Below are 24,317 nucleotides of genomic sequence, written 5' to 3'. Positions count from 1 at the left end.
TCCCAGAACCAAGCTTCCACTGACTCAGCCTTCTAGCAGCTGCTTTCTGCTGGAATTTCTTTGGAATCTCACTCTGTGCATGTATAGACAGAGGCAGCCACATATTTGAAGGGGAATTGGTAAGAGATTGTGGGGGCTCTCCCTCTACTGCTCCTTCCTTCCAGAATGTTTTGCATTGATTTCTAGCTAGTCTTGCAGGCCCTGGATTTGACCTCTTTTTATTCAGCCTGGTAAGATAGTTACTTTCTATTTGTACTCTCTTTATTCCCTAAGCAACTGACTAAGCAGTTCCTAAGCAACTGACTACTGGAAAGCACCCTCAAGGAAAAACCTGGTTAAATGTGGTGCTTATCAGGTTTGTTTCCCTTATTTTAAGAGCTATGTTCCCTCCAGATTCTGCCCAGACAACAACATTTTGTTGTTCACCAGTTCCTTCAAGTAACTGTTTTTTGGTTTTGTTTGTTTGGTTTTGTCCACAGTCAAAGCTGTTATCAGATGGAGCTTCAGAAACATATTCAAGTTCAGAAATCAGCTTAGTTAGAATTTAAACCCAAATTTGGATGATAACATATCTGACATTCCATCCCAACATTTTTTGGAGCTGGAAGAGTTAAGAGGTTTAGGGAAATACCAATTTATTTTACTGATAAATCTTAATCTTATTGTAAGCATTGATTTCATTTTTATTTTATTTTATTTTATTTTATTTTATTTTATTTTATTTTATTTTATTTTATTTTACTTTACTTTACCTTAAGATTTTATTTATTTTTAGTAGTCTCTACACCCAACATGGGGCTTGAATGCACAATCCTGTGATTTCACATTTTAAATCACATCACCGCATTCCTTTGACCTGTGCTCCATTCCGTATTCTGTGTATACCAGAAGTACAATTTGAAGTACTTCTACACTGTTTAATGTATTGTAGAACAACCATTTTGAAAGGACTCCTATGCACTCGTTCAACTTGATTCTAAGTGGTTTAATTCAATTACATCTAAAGATGCAAGAACATCAATCTGTAAGTAGAATGATAATAATACCTACATACAGTTGACTCTTAAAAAACATAGGGGTTTGGGCACCAAGCCCCTGTACAATTGAAAATCCAGGTATCACTTTGGACTCTCCCAAATTTAACTGTTAATAGTCTACTGGAAGCCTTATCAATAATATAGGCAGTTGATTATCACATATTTTATACATTATATGTATTATATTCTGTATTCTTACAATAAAGTAAGCTACAGAGAAGAAAATGTTATTAAGAAAATCTTAAGGAACAAAAAACAGTACTGCTGTATTTATCGATACCATAAGTTTACACTGTCTGTTTATAAAATAAATTGTCTACCAGTACTTATATCAATATGGTATTATATGATACAAATCACTGTTGATGTTACACATATTACTAACACTAGATATCAAAAAGGAAAAGATAATGTGAAAAATAAATGCATATTTATTTACAAGTAAAACGATTCATGCACTGATAACAAAGAAGCAGCAGTATGATTGCTTCATGGTAGCCTAGACTACACACTAATGAGTTAATTATTATAAAATTTTTATGGCATACAGTATTACAGTCTTCATAATATACTATTGGAAATATTGTTACCTTTAAAAAAACCACTTCCCTGTGATAATAGACTGATATGCAGTGTCTCCAATTATGAGAGAGAGAAGCATACTATATGGCAATATAACTCTTTGAAAGCATAGTTATAACAGTAAGAAAGCTGGCACATTAATTTTACATTATATATCATTCATCTTATGCCTCTGTAAAGATAGGCTATCCATTTCCATGCAAGTCTTTCACACGATATTCTACATGATGAATACTTAGGTGACTATGACACAAAAACATCTCATGCAGTTCTTGCCTACAGTGATTAGATCTTCACACAAATTCACTCACACACATATACAACAGATGAGCTTATTAACTGTACAGCATGATGATTATTTAATACTAAGTGGAAGAGGATCATCATAAAGGTCTCTATCCTCATTGTCTTCACATTGAGTAGGCAGAGGAGGAGGAGGAGGAGGAGGAAGAGGAGGAGGGGGTGGTACAGGAGGAGTTGTTGGTCTTGCTGTTCCAGGGGTGGAAGAGGTAGAGGAGATAGAAGAGGTTAAGGGGAGGCAAAAGAGGCAGGCACACTCCATGTAACCCTACAGAAACATACTGTAATTTCTGACTTTGCTTCTTTTTTCTCTAGAAATGTTTCTATACAGTACCAAGCCTTCTTCCACTGTTCGCTTTGGTTTCAGTGCTCATATTATGGAAGGGTCGAAGTCATTTAAAAAAAAAAGTCAAAAACACCTTTGAATAATTGGAACCTTCCGTCAGATTTTCCAACGTCAGTTTGTTTTCTCTCTCTGCTTCTTCTACGTCTTCCTCATCATTGCATACTGGTTCTGAACCACATGTCTACATCAAGTCATTTTCTATTAATTCCTCCAGTGTGTCCCTGTTAGCTCTTGAATTTCTCCAATATCCATATCTTGAAACCCTTCACACCCCACCTTTTTTGTCATATCCACAATCTTTGCCATGATATTCCTTGATTGGCTCTGTTGTAAATCCTGTAAAGTCATGCACAACATGTGGACACAGTTTTCTCCAGCAGGAATTTATTGTTTCAGGCTTGATGGCTTTCATGGCATTTCCTGTAACAATAATGGCATCTTCAATGATGTAATCCTCCCAGACTTTCATGATGTTCTCTCCATGAGGGTTCTCTTCCACTGCATTGGCAATCCTTTACACAGAGTGTCATGCATAATGAGTCTTAAAGGTCCTTATGACCCCCTGATCTAGAGGCTGAATTACATTGTGTCTGGGGGCAAGCAGACCACTTTGAGGCCTTCAGTGTTGAACTCATGGGGCTCTGCATGGCCAGGAGCATTTCCAGTACCAAAAGAACTTTAAAAGGCAGTCCCTTACCAGCAATTACTTCCTGACTTCAGGGACAAAACATCAATGGAACCAATCCAGAAAAAGGGTTCTCATTGTCCAGGCCTTCTTATTGTAAAACCAAAACAAGGCAGTTGGTGCTTACCTTTCCCTTCAAGACTCAGGGATTAGCAGATTTATAGATACTGATCATAAACCAAACTGTATTTCTACAAATCAGTAGAGTTAAATCTCGGTGCTTGCTTCTTTTTCCTACTAATAAAAGTCCTTTGTGTCTTGCCGCCCCCCACCCACCCAGAACAGGGCACTTTTGTCTGCATTAAAAATCTATTCAGGCAGATACTCTTTCTCTGCAATGATTTTCTTTTTTTTTTTTTTACTTTTTTTTTAATATGAAATTTATTGACAAATTGGTTTCCATACAACACCCAGTGCTCATCCCAGCAGGTGCTCTCCTCAATACCCTTCACCCACTCTCCCCTCCCTCCCACCCTCCATCAACCCTCAGTTTGTTCTCAGTTTTAAAGAGTCTCTTACGGTTTGGCTCCCTCCCTCTCTAACCCTTTTTTTTGTCCTTTCCTTCCCCCAAGGTCTTCCATTAAGTTTCTCAGGATCCACACAGGAGTGAAAACATATGGTATCTGTCTTTCTCTGTATGACTTATTTCACTTAGCATAACACTCTCCAGTTCCATCCATGTTGCTACAAAAGGCCATATTTCATTCTTTCTCATTGCCATGTAGTATTCCATTGTGTATATAAACCACAATTTCTTTATCCATTCATCAGTTGATGGACATTTAGGCTCTTTCCATAATTTGGTTATTGTTGAAAGTGCCGCTATAAACATTGGGGTACAAGTGTCCCTATGCATCAGCACTCCTGTATCCTTTGGGTAAATTCCTAGCAGTGCTATTGCTGGGTCATAGGGTAGATCTATTTTTAATCTTTTGAGAAACCTCCACACTGTTCTCCAGAGCAGCTGCACCAGTTTGCATTCCCACCAACAGTCTGCAATGATTTTCTTAATGGCATCGGAGAACCTATCTGTTGCCTCTTGGTCTGTAGAAGTTGCTTCTCCAGTTATCTTGACATTTTAAACCCAAACCTCTTTCTAAAATTATAAAACCATCCTTTTCTGGCATTAAATTCTCCACCTTTAGATCCTTCACCATCTTTCTGCTTTAAGTTTAATGACTTCGCTTTTTCTCAAATCATATTTGAATCTATTGGGAGGCCTTTCTTACAGCCAAAACTGCCTTTTCAATATGAGATAAATAGGTATTTCACAAAAAGTGCAAGATTTTTGTACCTGCTGGCTTCACATCTTTCTTTTTCTTTTTTTTACAGTGGTCCTAACACTGGACACATTCATCTTGAAATGACGGACAACCTCAGCTATAGACCTCAATCTATGGCACATATGAAGCGATTCAACTTTTTCTTGTGATGTCATGACTTTTCTCTGCTTCTTGGGAGCACTTCCAGCAACACCAGCGGCACTTTGTAGGAGTCCTGTGGTGTTATTCAAGGCTTATGGTATTGCACTAAACACGATGAAAAATACGCAAGAACCATGAGAGATCACTCTTAACCAGGATATGCAATTTAAAAAACAGATGAGTTGTTCATGTAGAGATGATAAGTATCAAGTGGCATTTTAAGCGGATACTCCCAACCCTTGAGCTCACCACAATGCCAACGGGAGGTTGCTACAAAATTATGACAATTGCACAGTATTACTATAGTTAATTTTATTCAGTTATGATCTAATACTGCATCTTTATGCTTGTTTACATTTCTCTCAACTGCAAATGGCACCATGCATGGCCCATTAAGTGTGTGTCCAAGTATTGATAAAGTTTAACTTTTCAAAATACAATTGTCTGTATTTTATGGTAGTAAATGATAAAAACAGACTAGTATCTACATATATTTTATGCATATTCATGACATAACTTTTTCTTAATTTCTCCAATATTTCCAGGCAACGTCATTCACCTGTAAGTCCTTTCAAATTTTCACAAATATCGAAAAAACTTTCCAATAAATTTATTGAAAACAATCCACATATAAGTGGACCCACGCAGTTCAAATCTATATTATTCAAGCGTCAACTGTACTCTCTACAAAGGATTTGTATCTGTTCTTAGCTAATGTGTCATTTAAAAGGGCCACTTAGGGGTGCCTGGGTGGTTCAGTCAGTTGAGTGTCTGACTTTGGCTCAGGGCATGATCTCGCAGTTCTTGAGTTCGAGCCCCGTGTCAGGCTCTGTGCTGACAGCTCAGAGCCTGAAACCTGCTTTGGGTTCTGTGTCTCCCTCTCTCTGCCCCTTCCCCACTCATGCTGTCTCTCTCTGTCTCTCAAAGATGAATAAATGTTAAAAAAAGAAAAAAAATTTTTTAAATCTTCCCCTCTTTAAAAAAAAAGGGGGGGGGCACTTAATTCTTAATACCCAGGGAAAGAAAATATCCTAAAACTATGAAGATATTGCATTTGGGAAAGATACACAAAGGTATAGGCTTTTTATTATTATTATCAATTAAAGGCAGTGTGTGTTCACACAACAAGTACTGGACAGAGAGAAGACAGCCTCCTAAATGGTATCTCTGCTTCTTTTCTTACCATCAGAGCCAAAGTGATTGTTTTAAAAAATGAGTCATATTATCTCATTTCTTTGCCCAAAATCCTCTAAAGTCTTCCCATAACATGCAAAATAAAAGTCAAAGTCCCCACAGTAACCACAAGGCCCTTCATGATTTAACTCCTTCTTAATCTCTGATCTCAGCTCCTCTTCCTCCCCTCTTTGCTTATTACACTCCAGCATATGGACCTTGTGTCACACGCACTCCTGCCTCAGGGACTCTGCACTTGTATTCCTTCTGCCTAGAATGGTTTTTCCACAGATCTCTGTATAACAACCCCCTTACCTCTTTAAGAGCTTTGTTTAAATATTACTTCATTGATGCCTTCCTGGACTATCATTTTATTTTTTTTATTAAAACAATTTTTATTGTGTTTTTTTTTTAGGGTGGGGAGGGGCAGAGAGAGGGAGACAGAGGATCCCAAGCAGGCTCCATGCTGAAAGCAGAGATCCGGATGTGGGGCTTGAGCTCACGTGCTATAAGATCATGACCTGAGCAGAAGTTGGAGGCTTAACCGACTAAGCCACCCAGGTGTCCCTTGACTATCATTTTAAATTGCAAGCCCTCACCCCAATCCCAACCTGGCATTTCCTATTCTCTTCCCTTGCTTTATATAAATCCACAGCACTTATCACAATCTGATATTCTGTACCATATACTTTAGATATTTATCTTATTTTTTATCTTATCAAGTCTTTGAGGGGAGATATTTTTCCTGTTTCCTGCTGCAATAAACAACTTGATAAATAAGTGAATAAATTACCTGAGTCCTAGACTTAGTTCTACCATTAACTAGTAGCCTGACTCCAGGAAAGTCCTTTAATCTCTCTAGGCCTCAGTTTTCTCATCTCAGAGCTAAATACAAAGAACAAGTAACATAATATATCTAAAAATACTTTAAAGTATAAAAATTACTATTCAATATAAAAGTTAGTTTATAACTAACTAGTTATAAGTGGTGGTGTTTTTACAGTCACTTCATTGCTAGGTAGAATAAAAATGTTCTACATGGAAGGAAAAAAAACAGGGACAAAACTTTTAGTCCAGGGGCACCTGGATGGCTCAGTCAGTTAAGCACCCAACTTCGGATCAGGTCATTATCTCATGGTCCATTACCCCACGTCGGGCTCTGTACTGACAGCTCAGAGCCTGAACCCTGCTTCAGATTCTGCATCTCCCTCTCTCTCTGCCCCTTCCCGCCCACCCCTCCCCCCCCACCAACGCTTTGGCTTTCTCTCTCTCTCAAAAATAAACATTAAAAAATTAAAAAAAAAAAAAAAAAGACTTTCAGTCCAGTCACGAATGCATCAATAGCAACTGAGAAGCTATTTGTCATTCAGCTGGTACACCTGCCCACCTATTTATTATGTGTCACTGAAGACCCATGTATTGGCACCAGGATTAAAGCACATATGATTTGCTTGGGAATCCAGCTCTTACTTTTACAGGTGGTTTGAAAGCAAGGCCAATGCTGAACCCATGCGTATGGGGCCTTCTCCATCTTATGGTCATGCTAGTGCAATTTCTACAACAAAGCTGTTAAGGGGAGGCCTGGCCAAAAGACGTACTTGCCAAACATGAGCTCTTCGGCCAAAAGGAATGCTAAGAAGCAGTTCCTATGCATTCCTGACAGTTCATTTGATACACAGGTTGTTTTCACTCTAAGCTCCTAGTATCATCATATTCCTGAATTTTCCCAGGTGACCTTCCCCAAACCTTCCTCCTTCTTAATGTCCCCTATGAGGTGAATACAAACTCTTCCACTCCTCTCAATGCAAATGTCAATGCCACCTGGACAACTTTTATGGTAAGGAAAGGGAAGGCTGGTGGCAAAGAGGGTGACAAGAAATTCTCCCAAGTACTAAATGAATGCATGAGTGTTAGAAGCAAGATGAATGCCAGGCTTCCACAAGGGATTCATCTTGACCTAAGTGACAATATGATGGAAACTAAGAAACTGGGAAAGGACCATCACAGAAAGACATTTGAGATTCAAATGACTGCAAGAGGGGGTTTCAGGGGAGTCCAGAGATATGGCCAAAAAACTTAAACTTTATTTTCCCACAAAACAGACAGCACTGATTCCCACTAAGTAAGCTTGATTCTGGAAAGCCACATCTGAAAGTGTTTTCTTTTTTCTTTTTTAATGTTTATTTATTTTTGAGACAGAGAGAGACAGAGCATGAACAGGGGAGGGTCAAAGAGAGAGAGGGAGACACAGAATCTGAAGCAGGCTGCAGGCTCTGAGATGTCAGCACAGAGCCCGACGTGGGGCTCAAACTCATGGACCGTGAGATCATGACCTGAGCCAAAGTCGGACGTTCAACCGACTGAGCCACCCAGGTGCCCCTGAAAGTGTTTTCAATCATCTTTTTTTTTTTTAACGTTTATTTACTTTTGAGACACAGAGAAAGACAGAGGGCAAACAGGGGAGGGGCAGAGAGAGTGAGACTGACAGACAGACAGACAGAATCAGAAGCAGACTCCAGGCTCTGAGCTATCAGCACAGAGCCCAATGTGGGGCTTGAACCCATGAACCGTGAGATCATGACCTGAGCTGAAGTCAGACACTTAACTGACTGAGCCACCCAGGTGCCCCTCAATCATCTTAAAGTAAGTATATTTTTAAAATATCTTTTTGAGTTCATTCATGATAAGGCCTATCATGAACTATCATTAATCGTCACCATATTATCATGAGTCTTGGCATCCCAGCTGGGACTTGGAAGGATCTATGGTCAGACTTGTACCAGAAAGATAGCCATCTGGCAAGCACCACCTTTGGTCCCAATGCGATTGGTCTTGATCAACTATAATCCTTTGTCTAAATCCTGGGGTACCAATGACATAAGAGGAAGATGAAAGGTGTTCCGTGTAGTAACTCCAGGTATATAAGGACACCTGGGATGTTGCTGACACTTACACACAAGAATTCATGAAAAGTTCACAGGGGCTCTTTCATCACCGTTCACGCTATTTTGGCCAAAGGTAGGCAAAGCTAAATGATCATTTCTCAGTGTGAACCAAACATGTTGCTTCAACAGAATCCCACTTCTTAGGGTTTGGTGATAACATCCCAGTTATTTCTGAAAAAAAAAGATCTGGCATTTTTGATTTTGAATGCCTTAAAAAGAAAACTGTATGTTGTACTAGGCCTAAGAAATTTCATTCATAGGAATTATTTTACTCTTATTTATTTATACACAGCATCATTCCAAAAGGAAAATTTGAGACAACTCACCAAAAATAAAAAATTATATATACATAAGATAATAAATAATAAAGATAAAATGAGATTAAAAAAATAAGTGAGTCAGTAGACAGTTCCCAAAATACTTGGTAGTGAAAACTGCAGATAGTCCTACCTGTTCTATCTGTGAAAACTGGAAGGCAGAGACAAGGGAAAAGCACTCTGAAAAATATGTCTTCTGCTACCCTCAAACGCATTCACAATATTAAGCCAAAGCATGAAAAAGCACTCCAGGTGAGATAGCTCAGCTGTTAGTCTTCACAGTGGGCAGCATTCCTGAGGAGGCTTTGTCATTTCCTGGCTGCTTATCCATTCTCATCATTCCAATATTTTCACAGCATTCCACATCTAGAAACAAGATGGCCCCCTCTCTGGAGTTGGCTTTTTCATCCTGGGTTGCTGAGGTTCAGGACTAGAAACCACAAGGCAACATGTCCCCTGGTCACAAGACCTGGGTGACAACAGCAGAGAAGATGGCTGCTCCCCAGATCCAGACTTGCCGGAGACATACCTTCTGCCACCTGACTATGTATGTGTCTGCTAGTTTGTTTTGCCCAAATCTGTTGAGGCAATCTGTCTATTGTGATTGCATTTTCAAGTTTAGCCAAATGGTCACAAATTTCAATAATTTGGTCAAATGCCCAAGTGAAAATGGTCATTCAGTCAAATTAAAGAGGTTTCCATCATTTGTTAAATCACTTTTGACTTAAGCAACTGTATTTATATATGCTTCTAACTCATGAATATACTTTTAACCCATGTTCAGATCCATGGAGGAAAGTGATAGATGGGGGGGGGGGGGGGGGGAGGGGGGAGAATGACACTTCTTTCTTAATCAAACTGGATGTCAAGATAACCAAGTAGTTAATAAAAGGGCTAGTTCATAAGTAAAAGGAAATGTTAGAATTAAAATAGCACCATCCTATAGCCTTGGATAAAATAATGGACCTAGGCAATGATCATTAAGGGCTGCTAATTTAATGATTCAGTTATTAAATGCCTCCTGAATGGCTTACACACCCCACCTATGGATTCTGATCAGGACTCTAACTCCCAATTTTTAGGAAGTACAGAGGACTGACAAATATGGCCATTCAATCTAGACTGAAGGAGATAGTGCAGAATAATTATCTAATTTATTCAACAAATAAATTACAAGGAAAAAGAGAGAGATGAACTTACAGGTTAAAAGAGACTAAATATTTATATCAACCAATTACAATGTATGGACTCATTTGGATCTTGACTCAAACAAATGGTTTGAAAAAACATTTATGAGACAATAGTGGAAATATGGACTCATGGCATACTTGATGATATTAAATAATTGTATTTTTTGGTGTGATAATGGCATTATGGTATGTTTTCTAGACAGCTGCTCTTTTTAGAGATATGTACCCCAAATATTCATGGATAAAGTGAGATGATATGTAGGACACCTGGGTGGTTCAGTCAGTTGAGGGTCTGACTCTTGATTTCAGCTCAGGTCATAATGTCTCCTGTTTGTGGAATTGAGCCCTGCATAGGGCTCCACACTGAGCGTGAAGCCTGCTTGAGATTATCTTTCTCCCTCTCCATCTGCCCTTCCCCAGCTCATGCTCTCTCTCTCTCTCTCTCTCTTTCTATAAAATAAAATAAAATAAAATAAAATAAAATAAAATAAAATAAAACAAAATAAACAAAATAAAACAAAACAAAACAAAATTAAATTTAAAAAATTAGATGATATGTGAGATTTGCTTTGAAATAACCTGAGATGGTGGAGAGCAACTGAGAATATACATGAAAAACACTCAGCCCTAACTGATAACCTGAAGCTGAATAAGGGAGGCTTCCTTATATCAGTTTATTTTTAGTATGTTTGAAATTTTTCACAATAAAAAACTAAAAAGTAAATTTTTTTTTTTTTTTTTTCAACGTTTTTATTTATTTTTGGGACAGAGACAGACAGAGCATGAACGGGGGAGGGGCAGAGAGAGAGGGAGACACAGAATCGGAAACAGGCTCCAGGCTCCGAGCCATCAGCCCAGAGCCTGACGTGGGGCTCGAACTCACGGACCGCGAGATCGTGACCTGGCTGAAGTCGGACGCTTAACCGACTGCGCCACCCAGGCGCCCCTAAAAAGTAAATATTTTTTAAAATCCATTAAAGAAATAATATTGATAGAAAATTCCTTATAAGATAACCAGTGTATTGATTGTTTTAGATGCATTACAAGTAATTTATGGGTTAAGCCAGAGAAGCATACTGTGCAACCCGTCACAGTGTGTGGCCTAAATATTCCCTGGTGTGTGTCAGCAGTCCAAAGAAAAGAGCAGTGTGACCAACAGCTCACAAATCTCCTCATGCTGCTCACTCTAAAGGGTTAGCAGTAGTACTGTTGACTGTCTCACATTACAGTGTTCTCCTTACACATACCCTTAAAAGAAATTTCTTTCTGGTTCTAGAATCAGGAAATTTTAAGATTCCCCCAAGCATGAAGATTTTCAATATCAGTAAGTAAAACGTTGAAACCCATCACCACTTCACACATCGGGATGGCTATGGACAAACAAAATAACAAGTGTTGGCAGGGAGGTGAAGAAATTGGAATCCTTGTGCTTTGCCAGTGGGACTGTAAAATGGCTCAACCATTGTAGAAAATGGGTTGGCAGTTCCTCAAAAAGTACAACAGAGGATTACCATTTGATCCAGCAATTCCACTTCTAGGTATAAAAGACTTGAAAGTAGGGTCTTCAAGAGATATTGGCACTTCCATGTTCATACCAGTATTATTCACAATGGCCAAAAGGTGGAAGCAACCCAAGTGTCCTTTGATAGATGAATGGATAAACAAAATGTGGTATATATGTTTGGTGGAATACTACTCAGCCTTAGAAAAGGAAGGAAATTCTGGGGCACCTGAATTCTGGGGCTTAGATGGTTAAGCATCCGACTTTGGCTCAGGTCATGATCTCACAGTTCATGAGTTCAAGCCCCTCACTGGGTGAGCTCGAACCCCACTTCAGGCTCCATGCTGACAGTGCAGAGCCTGCTTGGGATTCTCTTTCCCTCCCTCTCTCTCCCCCTCCCCCTGCCCCTTGCTCACTCGCACTCTCTCTCTCTCTCTCTCAAAAATAAATAAAAATAAATAAATTCCGATACACATCACAACATGGATGAACCCTGAAGACAGTATGCCAAGTGAAATAAGCCAGTCACAAAAGAATAAATATTGAATGATTCCACTTATTGGAGATATCTAGAGTAGTGAAACTCACAGAGACAGAGAGTAGAATGAGGGTTGCTGGGGCTTGGTGGAGACAGAATCGAGAATAATTATTTAAGGTATACAGAATTTTAGTTGGGAAGATGAAAAAGTTCAGGAGATGGATGGTGGTGATGGCTGCACAGCCATGTGAATGTACTTAATGCCACTGAACTTTACATTTAAAGATGGTTAAAACGGCAAATTTTATATTATGTGTTTTACCACAATTTTTAAAAACGGAAACCAATCATACAACTAATTGGTCTTCACAATGCTGCTAGAAAATATAGAGCCAAATCTGTGACCAACTTTAACAAATTATATTGTATCGTGGCACGTACTATTTGTATTTCATTTCTCATATTTTTCTTTGGTCTAACATTTAGCTAATTCTAATGTATGCAATTTTTCCATGTCTTGTATCTATTTTAATTTTCCTTTATTTTGTTTTATAACAAGGCCAAAGATAAATGATTGGGAAGAGTAAGAGCAAGAGAGAATATATTAGCTGTCTTATATCATCTGCAACATGGGGCTCAGTATTTTTCTTAAAAATGCTAGTTGAGCTAAACTGATTAACGATTGACTTCAGTTTTTGTCATTCTCCATATCTACATTTTTCTTCTAAAAAAGCTAACTCACAGAGAAGCAGTAGATACATAATTGTTTCTCTAGCACATCCTCTTGAGCATATTTTTTTGGTAGAAATTTAAGAAATTACTGCCATATAGGTAAAATAAATTCTATAAATCTTCATTTTCAAAAGTTTACAAAAAGTTGGTCAATTGGATGGTCACTATATACTAGCAATAACAGTGAAATAATTAGCCACAACTGATCAACTCAATAGGTGAGGCCAAAAGAGAAATCATGGCATTTTCTGAGAGCTCTGTGTTGATTCATAAGGAAGCAACCAGTCTCATTTAGACCCATAATGAGAGTGGCCTACTAGAAAGTTTTAACAAGGGCTGGTCAGTACTGGGCCAGTATTAGTTGAGTTCTCCACTAATGCAATCTGTTATCCTTCAAAATCCCTGAGTTACAGCGCTCATCAGGTATTATGCAAGAGAGATTATGGATCAAATGGAACTGACTAATGTTGGGGTCAATCGCCTGGGGCCTGGATCACAGCGCATTCTGGCTGAGGAGAGCAGGTGGCCTCCCGGGGAACACTGCACAGGCTGTCCTATGAGCAGCAGTGCCTGAGATCTGTCCCATCTGTCCCCCATACCCTAAATGCCTTGAGGCATTAGCTCATGACATTCTGAAAACAACCCTGTGAGGTAGACATTCTTCACCTCATTTTACAGATGAGGAATGGGGCTTAGAGCAGGTAAGGTACTTGTCTAGAGTCATGTACCAAGGTTTATCTGACTGCAAAGGCCTCTGTGAGTTCAGAATTATTTATAGACTCCTCCACAACTTTCATGTGTGTGGTGGGAGGTGGGGGGTAGAGCTTATTTTCTGGTTCTCACATGCATTCCAAATGGTTGAGGTTGGTGGATACACGATTATCAAACATTACTGGATTTGGGTTTACTCCTTTCTACAATGGGTTCAGTTCCATTCTCTAAGCACAAAAATCCCACCCACACTCCAGCTTCCCTATTCTAAATATATCCCTCTCTCACACCCTCCCTGCCCCCAGGATACCCTCTCCACCTCCACACCTGTGCTCTTCCTGACTGGGACGAGGTGTGCTGTGCCATAACAAGCAATGTCATACAATCCAAATGGGATTTTCAGGGAGGTCTCTTCCCCTCTCCCTGTATTATCTAACCTCTCCACGCTCAAAAAGGAAATAAAAATTGAGAACATCACACACACACACAAAAGATAAATAAAATAAAATATATCTTAAAACATGTCCCTAAATGACCAATTATTGTCCCTTGAAGGTGCTTCAGATTATCATGGGAGGAAGGCCTATTTTTGTTTCCCCAAGTGCCTCATCACTTAAGAAGTTTGCACCAGTTAGCAGCCTGCTGTTCTAACAGTCTTGTGAATTTAGATTGTTTAGTTAATTATAAACACATTTCAAAGTCAGTCTTTCTGGCCTTTTTCCTAGAATGAGTGACTGCCACTCTACAGCTCACAGAATGGTCTTCAATGGTTTTCAGTCAAGGTTCAGGGAGAAATATGCCACACCGGGATTTGATTATTTACCAACATAATGTTGGATTCAAGCCAATGAGCCACCAATATATTTTCCTTTGAAGTCTGACATATTGCCTGCTGCTTTCAATGCTGTTTTCTTGGCTAGCAGACAAAATAACTGTGGCTGTTTCAAAATTCACCTCCAATTGAAGTCGGGGGAAAAAATGTCTTATGATTGGTTCATCTTACAGACATGGATCTCATTCTCCTTTGGAGTGCTCAAGGTGAGTCACTTGGACTGGGGTGCATCTGTGGCCCTAAAACAGTCACTAGCCCTTGCTCTGGAATCAGCCCTTCCACACACCTATTTGAGAAACAGTCTGGTAAATTCTTGGCACCTTGGCTATAAACAGAGATAAACAAGGTCATCAGCACATTTTCATGATGTCTTGGATTGTCTTTTGCTCCCTCTCATTTGAGAAGCCCTAAGAGAACCTGACAAAGAAAACATGTTTGAGATCACAGAGCCATTGCTGTCAGGATACTGAGAGCCTAAAAACCCACCCTAAGAATTCATGGAGATACTCCTAGTGTTGTCACTGATATCAATTCCTATACATTAAGATTCCTTGCTACAGAACCTTACCTTTCTGCAGACAGGCTTGGTGTGGGTTTCTAAATGATAGGATCAAAGAATTTCTTGCTAGAAGGAATTTTTTCAAAAGGGTTTAACATTCTGAAATAAAGTAAGTGCTCATTAATTGAGAAGAAAGACTCTTATATGCTATTTAGTCCCATTTTCCAATTTGTTAGGAATGACCACTCTATCATTTAAATACCTCTAGTGGTGGAGAACTCACCACCCTACGTTATTGGATACTATAAGTACAATATTAAAATTGCAAAGGCATGACCTGTGATGATCAATTCTCTATCTCTTATGAAAGAGCTATGAACCTGGTTTTATAAATATGAATTAACTTTCAATTTCAAGTCATTCAGAAAGATATAACAATATTTACTGAGGAAAATCTTGGAAGTTAGTGAAACTACTGGTGCTGATACTACATCATATATAATATAGTATAGTCTGCATTGTTTTTTTCACTTGTTTACTTCATTTTATATATCTAAGTTCAATTTCAACTTGACTCAATGTGTATTTATTACTCTTGGCACAATATTTTACAATATACACTCTTGTTTTTTTTTTTTTCTTTTTTTTTTCTTTTTTTTTTATTTTTTTTATTTTTTAATATATGAAATTTACTGTCAAATTGGTTTCCATAGCGGCACTCTCAACAATAGCCAAATTATGGAAAGAGCCTAAATATCTATACACTCTTGTTATAGGGTGACATTATATCCCAATTGGCTGAAACCCTTCAGGTTTGCACCTCATTATCTAATGTAATTTTTAACAGCACCCTTTCACTCTCAAAAGTATACTACTTTGGATGACAAATTTTATGGCACGGTACTGTATTTTAAAGTTTTTAAAAGTTGTATTTCATTTTTTTAAGTTGTACTAAAAACCTTCGCAAATTCACACATCTTCCCAACCCCCAGCTTCTCTGCATTTTCCTCAATTAATAAGTTTTTATTTTATTTGAAAATGATAAATCTTCTTGACTACAGAGTATATTTAATAAAATGAATAGTTGTTCTGTGCTTTATTTATTTTTTTTTTTTTGTTCTGTGCTTTAAAAAAAAAAAAAAACCACCACAGAATGGCTGGAGCCTCTGTGCTCTCTGCATGGATGGAGTGGCTCACTGCCAATGGGATGTCACTTTCATTAAGTTATTGAGAGCTGGAGAGAACCTTTCTAAGTCAGGCACAGCATGCTGGCAAATGTAATGTGGATGTGTCCTCATGCCCGAGAAAGCATTCCCTCCACTTGACCAGATTTCTTTCATCTTTGGGTGCCTCAGTTTCTCTGTCTCTAACAGAGCACAATAATGCCCACTTCACAGGGCTGTTGTAGGATTAAAGGGATGATAGCCATAGGGCACTGTCAGCCACCGGGAACAAAGGCATGAAGTAATTGCAAAATGTTCGGTTCTGCTTCTCCAGCTTGTGGAAAAAGGGCTCCCACTGACTTGAAAGACAGCATCATACACAGACGAGGAGAAGCCCACTGGGAGAGCAGAGCCTATTACCTTCATTATCATTGTCCTAAAGTACAGAGGAGAGAAAGAGCAACAAAGAAGCTTAAGAACTGTGGCCACACAAAAACAAGACGAGGACTAACAAATGGGCTACGAAAGAAAATCTGAAAAAATAAACATCTTAGCTTAAAAATAATCTGTGACGATTACATGCCAGAAACTAAGGGACACCTATATATTCTTTGGTCACGTGACACAATGACGCACTTGTGTATTTTTTACAATGGAGCGTACCCTGTCCTTTATACTTCCTTACATTATCCACTCTAAATGCCTAATGGCAGTTCAACGACCACTTTCAGAGTGGATTTAATTTAAAAGTTCCTATGTAGATAGCATTCTGTAAAGCATTTTCAAATGATTAACCAATAGATAATAAAATTGCAACTGGCGATACTATTTTGTCATAAAATATTAACACCTCCAAGGCTGAAGAGTAAGTTGGGACAACTAGAAAGTGCCACTGGTGTTTGGTGAGCTCACAGTCAAGTAGATGTAAGACATTCCCCTGTATATTAACACATGCTACTAAAATCAAATGGGTAAAAGTGATAAGTAGTAGGAGATGTCATTCCAAGCAGTATTTTCCCAGCAAAAGCTGTATGTCAAGAGTCCTTCAGCACACTCTGGGAATGCACAGAAATTCACAAATCAATTTGCTAAATTGGCTTGGCTGGAAATCGTGCATTTGTGCATGGATCCAGCTGAAAGACATTTCTGAATCTACCAGACTTGCCCACAGCTTCTTCAACCAGTGCTAAGAGTCAGGGGACATCATAAGAAGAGCGTGGGCTTCAGGGTTAGTTACACTTGGACTCTAATTCTCCCTCCACTATATCACTGGCTGAGTGACTTCGGGTAAGTCACATGAGCTCTCTGAGAAGAGGATTACATACTCATACCAGGATTGCAAGGTGCCAGGAGGATTAAATGTCCAACATATGTCAAAGAGCCAAGTGCTATATACTTGGTTTAACCTTTTCAGTAGAGCTATAAACAACCCAGAATGAGAGAAGCCCACCCCAAAAGCCATCTGCTCCTTCTCTTCACTGCAGGCCAGGTGGACAAGTGATATAAAATGAGAACAGTTTTTAAAACATTAATATAAAATGCTTGCACCTACTTAACCCAAATAGGGCCTTAATTTAAGCATCTGGAAGAGTCAAACTGAAGTTCTAATAATGTAAATATTCTTAGATGTCAAAAGATATTCTAGTTTACAATCTGTATATTTCTGAACTTGCAGAAATGATACACGATTCACCTCTTAAAACCACACACCTTGGCCACTCACAGTGGGTTTCCTGAGGACTGCCTATCGCCAGATAAGCCTTGGGTCTTGAATATGTAAGATGGAGAAGCAAAGGCAAGTGTCTCAGAGCAGTCAATTCTCATCCTATTGGTGAAAAATGCTAAAGCCTGGAAAGGGAAAGGTGCTTGCCCAAAGCCAAGCAATGCCACGGGTTAGGATTTTTAGGAAAGCCACTGCAAACCAAAACTGTGACAAATTATAATAATAATCTCATCACAGAGCTTTATTCACTGATATTTCCAATTCTGTGGCCAAACAACATCCATACCTGCCTGGTGCTGGGTCTGTCCCTTGGGAAGGAAGCTCTCCTCTAATAGCAAAACAGAGGAAACCCTGCTAAGATAGGTTAGCCTTATTTTATATTGCCCAATATGACATGGAACTGAGTGTGTAACATGTCTGGGGGGTGAAAAATCTGAAATACAAAAAAAAATTATCAAAATAACCCATTGCACACTGATGTGACATTTGCTGTCCCCTGGTAACTGTCCCCTGATAGTTTCAAACCTACAACTCCAGAAAAATGGCATCGTGTGAACATAAGTACACAGAGGAAAAGTAACAAAGCAAATATTTAGCACACATTTTTAGAGTGTCCATTATGCTTTTTTCTACAAAAATCAAATTCTCTGTTTAAATTTCTGAGCATAATAACTTCTAACCACTGATAAGCACATTTTAAAGGGTGCTAGCCCATATGGAGCAAGATTTACAAACACCCAGGCAGAATTAGTTCCCTATTTCATAACTCTCCAACCGTTAATCATCATTGATTACTAATTCTGGTTCCATCTCTGTGAATAAGTTAATACTTTATGCTGAATAGGCTAATTTAGAGGTGGGTGATCCTGAAGCTAATTTGCAGCTCAAGGAGAACTCCATGCTTTAAAGCAGCTTTACATCAAAAGCCTTACAGAAGAGGATCATCAAGACCAGGGTAGAATGGGAACTAGAAGAAGGCATAAAATCAGGGACTTCAGGTTTTTAGGATGGGAAAGACCATAAAACCTGTCTAAAGGCTGAGGGGAAGGATCCAGAAGCTACAAGAAAATGAAAATTCAGGGGACAGAGGAAGTGACCCCAGAGAGGGTGATAAGGGATGGACCCCAGGGCATTGCTGGAGGGAAGAGTGAGGGGGGAAGGCAAAAACAAGAGGAAAGAGGACGTCAGCAAGAAAAGGGAAGGAAGGAGAAAAGGAGGAAGGTAGGCAAAGAAAGTGCCAAGTGTAGGGACATTTTAAAGGAAGTTTAGGTGACATTAAATATGGAGGTAAGGAACAATGAATTAAAAAGGACCTCATCACCAAAAGGTTTGGAAGCTAACAGAGAAGTTCTGCTCAACCACATAATTGTATATGGTAAATATATACTCAGAGATTATATTTTCTGTTTAAAACACTTTAATTAACTTCTTTTCTAAGGAATATGCTGAATTCATAATGGAGGAGAAAGAGATTATTCAATTAGATTGATTTTTGTGGAATAACAACTCAAAACTACTTGAATCCCAGCCTTTGACAAAGTTACGTATCAATGTGGCAGGTGGGGGGAGCCTTCAAGGAAAGAAAAACTCAAACTGTAAATTATCAGGTTAATTCACAGTGTGGACATAAGAAATAGCAAAGACACAGTTTGATATTTGGTTTGCAAAGTGAGAAAAGAAAGCATATTAAATTCTATAGAATAATCTTTTCTGATCCCAGAAATACTAGGAACTCAATAGTTTTTTTTTTTTTTTTTGGCTCCAATGACTTGTAAATATCTACAAGAGCCCAGATTTTGAAGCCCTGAGGACACTTGCTAAAACTCAGAAATTTGGCACTAGTCATTGCACACAATTTGGGTTTTCTTTCAGAGTTGATATCTTACCAAATACAGCCATCTGTGTTCCCTCTGGGAAAGGTTCAACTGTTCTATTGCCATTGACATGATGTTTGGCTAGAAAAAAAAAAGAGGGAGAGAAGGAAAGAAAGAAATACAAGTTAAGTGTAAAGTTCCACACACATACTAACACATGTCATTAAATGTGTCAAAGAGTCTATTTCTCATTTTTAGTTAGAAGTGGCACCAAAGCTTACCCTTTTTAAGAGAGCTCCAATTATTTTGTTTTTAGTCTCAGTGACTGAAGAGCCTAGAAATGATCTAGTTGAGTGTGTGGCTTTACAAAGAAGGGTGCCAGGGCCCAAGCTCATGCAGAGCCATACAGCTAGTGGCCACAGAGCCAGCCCAGCCCCAAAGCTCCCGACTCCTAGCCACAGGGCCCCACTGCACCAGGCCAGGTCCTAAAGAACAAGGAAGCTCCAGGTTCCAGGGAAAATTGGGGAGGCTTCATCTGAAGACTCTTGATGATCACAATATTGACCCAGTCAAGGAAGTGAGCCGTGAAGACAGCAGGATAACATCAGGGCCAATTTTCAAAAAATAGAATAGCAGAACACATCACTGCACTACAATTCAAGTACTATTTCCAGGAGCCACAGACACTTGGCTTCTTAAAGACAAGATGGATGTCCCAGTGCTTCTTACTACCTACCCTTCATCCACCCTGGTTCCCTCCACCAATCATCCTTCCCACCCTGTGCATATCAAGGACTTAGAAATAAAATGTGACCAGGTATTGGTTTTCCAGCATTAACTTGTTCTCAAAACCTCCCAAAATGCAGTCAGGTAGAGAAAATCTGAGTATGTCCAGCTATGAGTATTTTTAAAATATCCTCAGCAATTTTTGCATGTGGGCATTTATGTTGAAAATACATAAGAATGGCTCAGAAGCTTTGACACCGCATCACATAGCACATATATTTTGATTTCATGGGTCACATTAGATTTATGGAGCACTGGCAAGGGCTTAGCACCATAGCTAGGCTCTGAGGGGACTGGGGAGAGTAAGACACGGCCCTCTTGGAGAGTATAATTATCTTCAAGAGGTAAAAATGTCAAACTTTACCAGAAAGCTTACAATTATGTGCTAAGTCTTGGAATGGAGACTAAAGGTACTGTAAAAGTTCATGGCAGAGTAACAGCAAGCTGGGAAGTGGGAGCCAGCAACCTGGAGGAACTATAACTAGTGCAGAATCTTAAAGGAGAGGCAGGGTTTGGAAAGGCAGAGGGTGAGGAAGCACCTTGAATGAAAGCCAGGAGTGTGGATGTAACCAAGGCATCATCCAGGGCCAGAATAAAGTCTAGCCTGGGCATCGCCAAGGTGATATGTTGGGAGGCAGTGGCAAAGAAGGACAGATTGGTAGGCAGGGACCAGGTCATGGAAGGTCTTGAGAACCCCATCTAAGCTCAAAGGAACCCAAGGCAGGCCCTGCAGCAAACTGCAAGTCTTTTGGAATCTGGAGGCTCAGCCAAGTTTAGACAATCTCTTCAGCATACCATCAATTCAGGGGCTCTCACTGGTTCCTAAGTAATGGTGGCACTATCCTAGGAACAGAAAACCTGGAGGAAGGGAAGAGGCTAGCCCAAGTCCCAGGTAGCCATGGGACCTTGTCAAGCACTCATTAATATTAGCACCCATTGGTTGCTAAATCCAAAGGAGTGTGATGAGGCTTGATGTCGAGGTCAGAGTTCTGTTCTATGGTCAGCTCCCCACAGTCCCTGCCAGCGGTTCTAAAAGTGTTTGCCTTTACACAAATCAAGAGTTTTAAACCCATTCAAACTCTTTGATCCACTCATCTCACTCATAAGAAACTCTCACTCTAAAGAAACATGGGGGGGGGGGGGGGGGGGAAGGTGACACACGTAGCAATATTTATTACTTACAATAATGAAATCTTAAAATCAACTTAATATCTAAAAGTACTAAAATTGCTTAGAAAATTACAGTTTGTGATTTATCAAAAGCATGGAAAAAAACCATGGAATATTATGCAACATATTTTATTTTTTTAATGTTTGTTTATTTTTGAGAGAGAGAGACAGAGTGTGAACAGGAGGAGAGGCAGAGAGAGAGGGACACAGAATCCAAAGCAGGCTCCAGGTTCTGAGCTGTCTGTCAGCACAGAGCCCGACGCGGGGCTTGAACTCACAAATGTGAGATCATGACCTGAGTCGAAGTCAGACACTTCATTGATCAAGCCACCGGGGTTGATGTAACATATTTTAAATACAGCATTTGAGAGTTATATAGAAATATATATAGAAATGTGAAAAAAATACTTGGGATAATGGTAATTGAATACAATCCTATTACAACACTGGAGGTAGATTATAATGACAACTAATTAAAATATGAATGCTTATAGGAAAAGAGAAATGCTCCTATGGCAGAGAAACATACAAAAATAAAAATGACCAGGGTGATTATGCACGATATTTACCTTTAGTATTTTCCTTTGTTACTGTTAGATTCTTATTTTCTAAATGAAAATACGTTTGGAATTTTAAAAATCAATGAAATTATAGATTAAAAAAAAATTTTTTGCCACAGTAAGTACTTGGTTTCCCAGAACAAAGCTTATTTATAGCCAGTTGAAATGCTACACATTTACAATGAAAAGCGTACCCTATTTGACATCTCTTCTCAGACAGCTCAAAAGCACCTCCAACAAAAGATGACCTTCCACTCTAAACATGGTGCTCTTCCAGCATCCCCAACTCTGGGAATAAGACTGCCATTCTACTTTCTAGGCATCCTTGCCCATTCTCTAGCCCTCACTACCCACATCTAGTCTATCACCAAATCTAGTTAGTTTCACCTTCCAGACATCCAGAATCCTTCTACTTCTTCCCTTCACCATCCAAATTATTCCAATCCAAACTATCGTGGCCTCTTTGCCCAGACTCCTATGAATGCCTCTAGTTCATCTATGTCCCCTCTCCAATTCACTCTTCCCAGTACAGTCACAATTACCTTTCAAAAAAGAAGGAAAAATTCTGACTGCATGACACAAACTCCCCAACCTTCTCCCACCTTCCATGGCTTCCCAATGCTCTTATGCTAAAGTGAAAACTCTAACATGGCCTTCAAGGACCCATGTGGTATGACCACCTCAGTCCCTCATTCCTTCTACCATAGTCATGTGGGTTTCCTGAGACCAAAGGCCTTCTTCTACAACACTCACCAGAGCTGCACCTCACATTTAGTCATTACCTGGACAAGCAGACTATAAGCACAGGGAGGATAGGGCTCATAGCTCCTTTGGTTCACCATTTCTATAATTCTAGTCCAACAGGGACACAGCATAGGTTTCAATAAATAGCTGTTACATTAATGAAGGAAGAAAGAAACAGTATAAAAAGAGAAACTAAAAAGTCTTTCTTCAGCCATTATGAAAGCTTTATTATTTGCTATACTAATGACATAGTTCTCTTTATACGTACATGTCCTTTACACAAAAATGATCATTGAAAATGATCTGGGCCAGGTGGCCCAGAGTCCAAGGAACTCCTCTCTGTCCTACTCTATAAATGTCTGCCCCTCTTCCCTCCCCATTCATCTTCTCTCATCTGACAAGGCGACAGTGCCGGTAGAGGCAGGAAGACTAAAAATGCTACTTGAACTGGAGAGGAAGGAGGAAGTTCATATGCAACTCTCGCCTCAATGCTAAGGTTCCCTTGGGCCCTGTCTTTTATTCTAGCACCTGAGGCCCAAAGATAACAGGGTCCATAAACCTGATTTTGAAATTTTTTTAATATTTATTTTTGAGAGAGAGTACAAGCAAGGGAGGGACAGAGAGAGAGAAAGAGAGAGAGAGAGACATACACAGAATTCGAAGCAGGCTCCAGGCTCGGAGCTATCAGCATGGAGCCCGACAGGGGGCTCAAACTCACGAACTGTGAGATCATGACCCAAGCCAAAGTTGGACGCTCAACCGAGCCACCCACATGTTCCTGATTTTATATTTTCTTCTGAACTGCAGCTGAGTCAGTTACTAGACAGCAAAGACACAGCATCAGCCAAGAAGAGATAGCACAGTATCAGCAGCTAAGGCCATGGGCTCCGAAGCAAGACTGCCTTGACTTTGAGCCTCAGTGCTCCCACTTCCTAGCTGTTGGAATATGGCTTAGTTACTTAACCTCTTTGTGCCTCAATTTCCTCATTTGTAAGAGTTTCCTCATTGTAAGTTTCCTCATTTGTACCTACCTTGTGGGCTGCTTTGAGAATTAAATTAGTTAATATATTTAAAGCACTTAGATCAGTGCCTGGCACTTGGTAAACACCTCTTAACTGTTACACTAGCATTATTATATGTGTGAACTTTATTTTTCACAAGATCCGAGTCAGGAATGACAAGGACATGACACGTGATGTACCTCGCCTCCATTTCCATGCTCATGGAAGACATCACCAATCAACCAAAGCATACTTTCTTGGTCCCCAAATGTGACCACAGAATCTTTTCTCAACCTAGCATCCCATAGAGTCTCTTATTATTTAGATATATGTGTATGTATGATGAAATTCTTTTGTCATTCCTGGTCTAAGTGAATAAAACAGAAAAATGGACCAAAACAGAAGCCATTTTCCTTCTCGTTTCTATATGAAAAAATGCAATTAAAAAAAAAAAAGATCCTTTGGAAATCTCCAAAATTCTATATACAGCTTTAGGGATAAAAGAACAGGGGGAAATCTGACTGCTACTTTCCATTCCATAATGCGAGAATGGTGAGTTCTTAAAAACCAAGCAATGGCAGTTCTACTCCTGGAAACCGAGGCT

General features: G+C 39.3%; 1 protein-coding gene across 11 annotated transcripts in view; it reads right to left on the bottom strand.

The window, feature by feature from the left end:
- MSRA (methionine sulfoxide reductase A) overlaps window positions 1-24,317 on the bottom strand; it is a 455,502-nt gene that overhangs the window by 253,344 nt on the left and 177,841 nt on the right. For 10 of the 11 annotated variants that reach the window (XM_042934989.1, XM_042934999.1, XM_042934992.1 and 7 more), the window contains one exon: window positions 19,525-19,593. In XM_042934989.1, the coding sequence (XP_042790923.1) occupies window positions 19,525-19,593 (69 nt within the window). Of the gene's footprint in view, window positions 1-14,821; window positions 14,912-19,524; window positions 19,594-24,317 lie in introns of all 11 variants that reach the window. The other variant, XM_042934998.1, reaches the window with a different exon arrangement.

This window comes from Panthera leo, chromosome B1 (assembly GCF_018350215.1).
Source record: "Panthera leo isolate Ple1 chromosome B1, P.leo_Ple1_pat1.1, whole genome shotgun sequence".
Classification (NCBI taxonomy): Eukaryota; Metazoa; Chordata; class Mammalia; order Carnivora; family Felidae; genus Panthera; species Panthera leo.
This window is presented reverse-complemented; position numbering and strand designations above follow the sequence as displayed.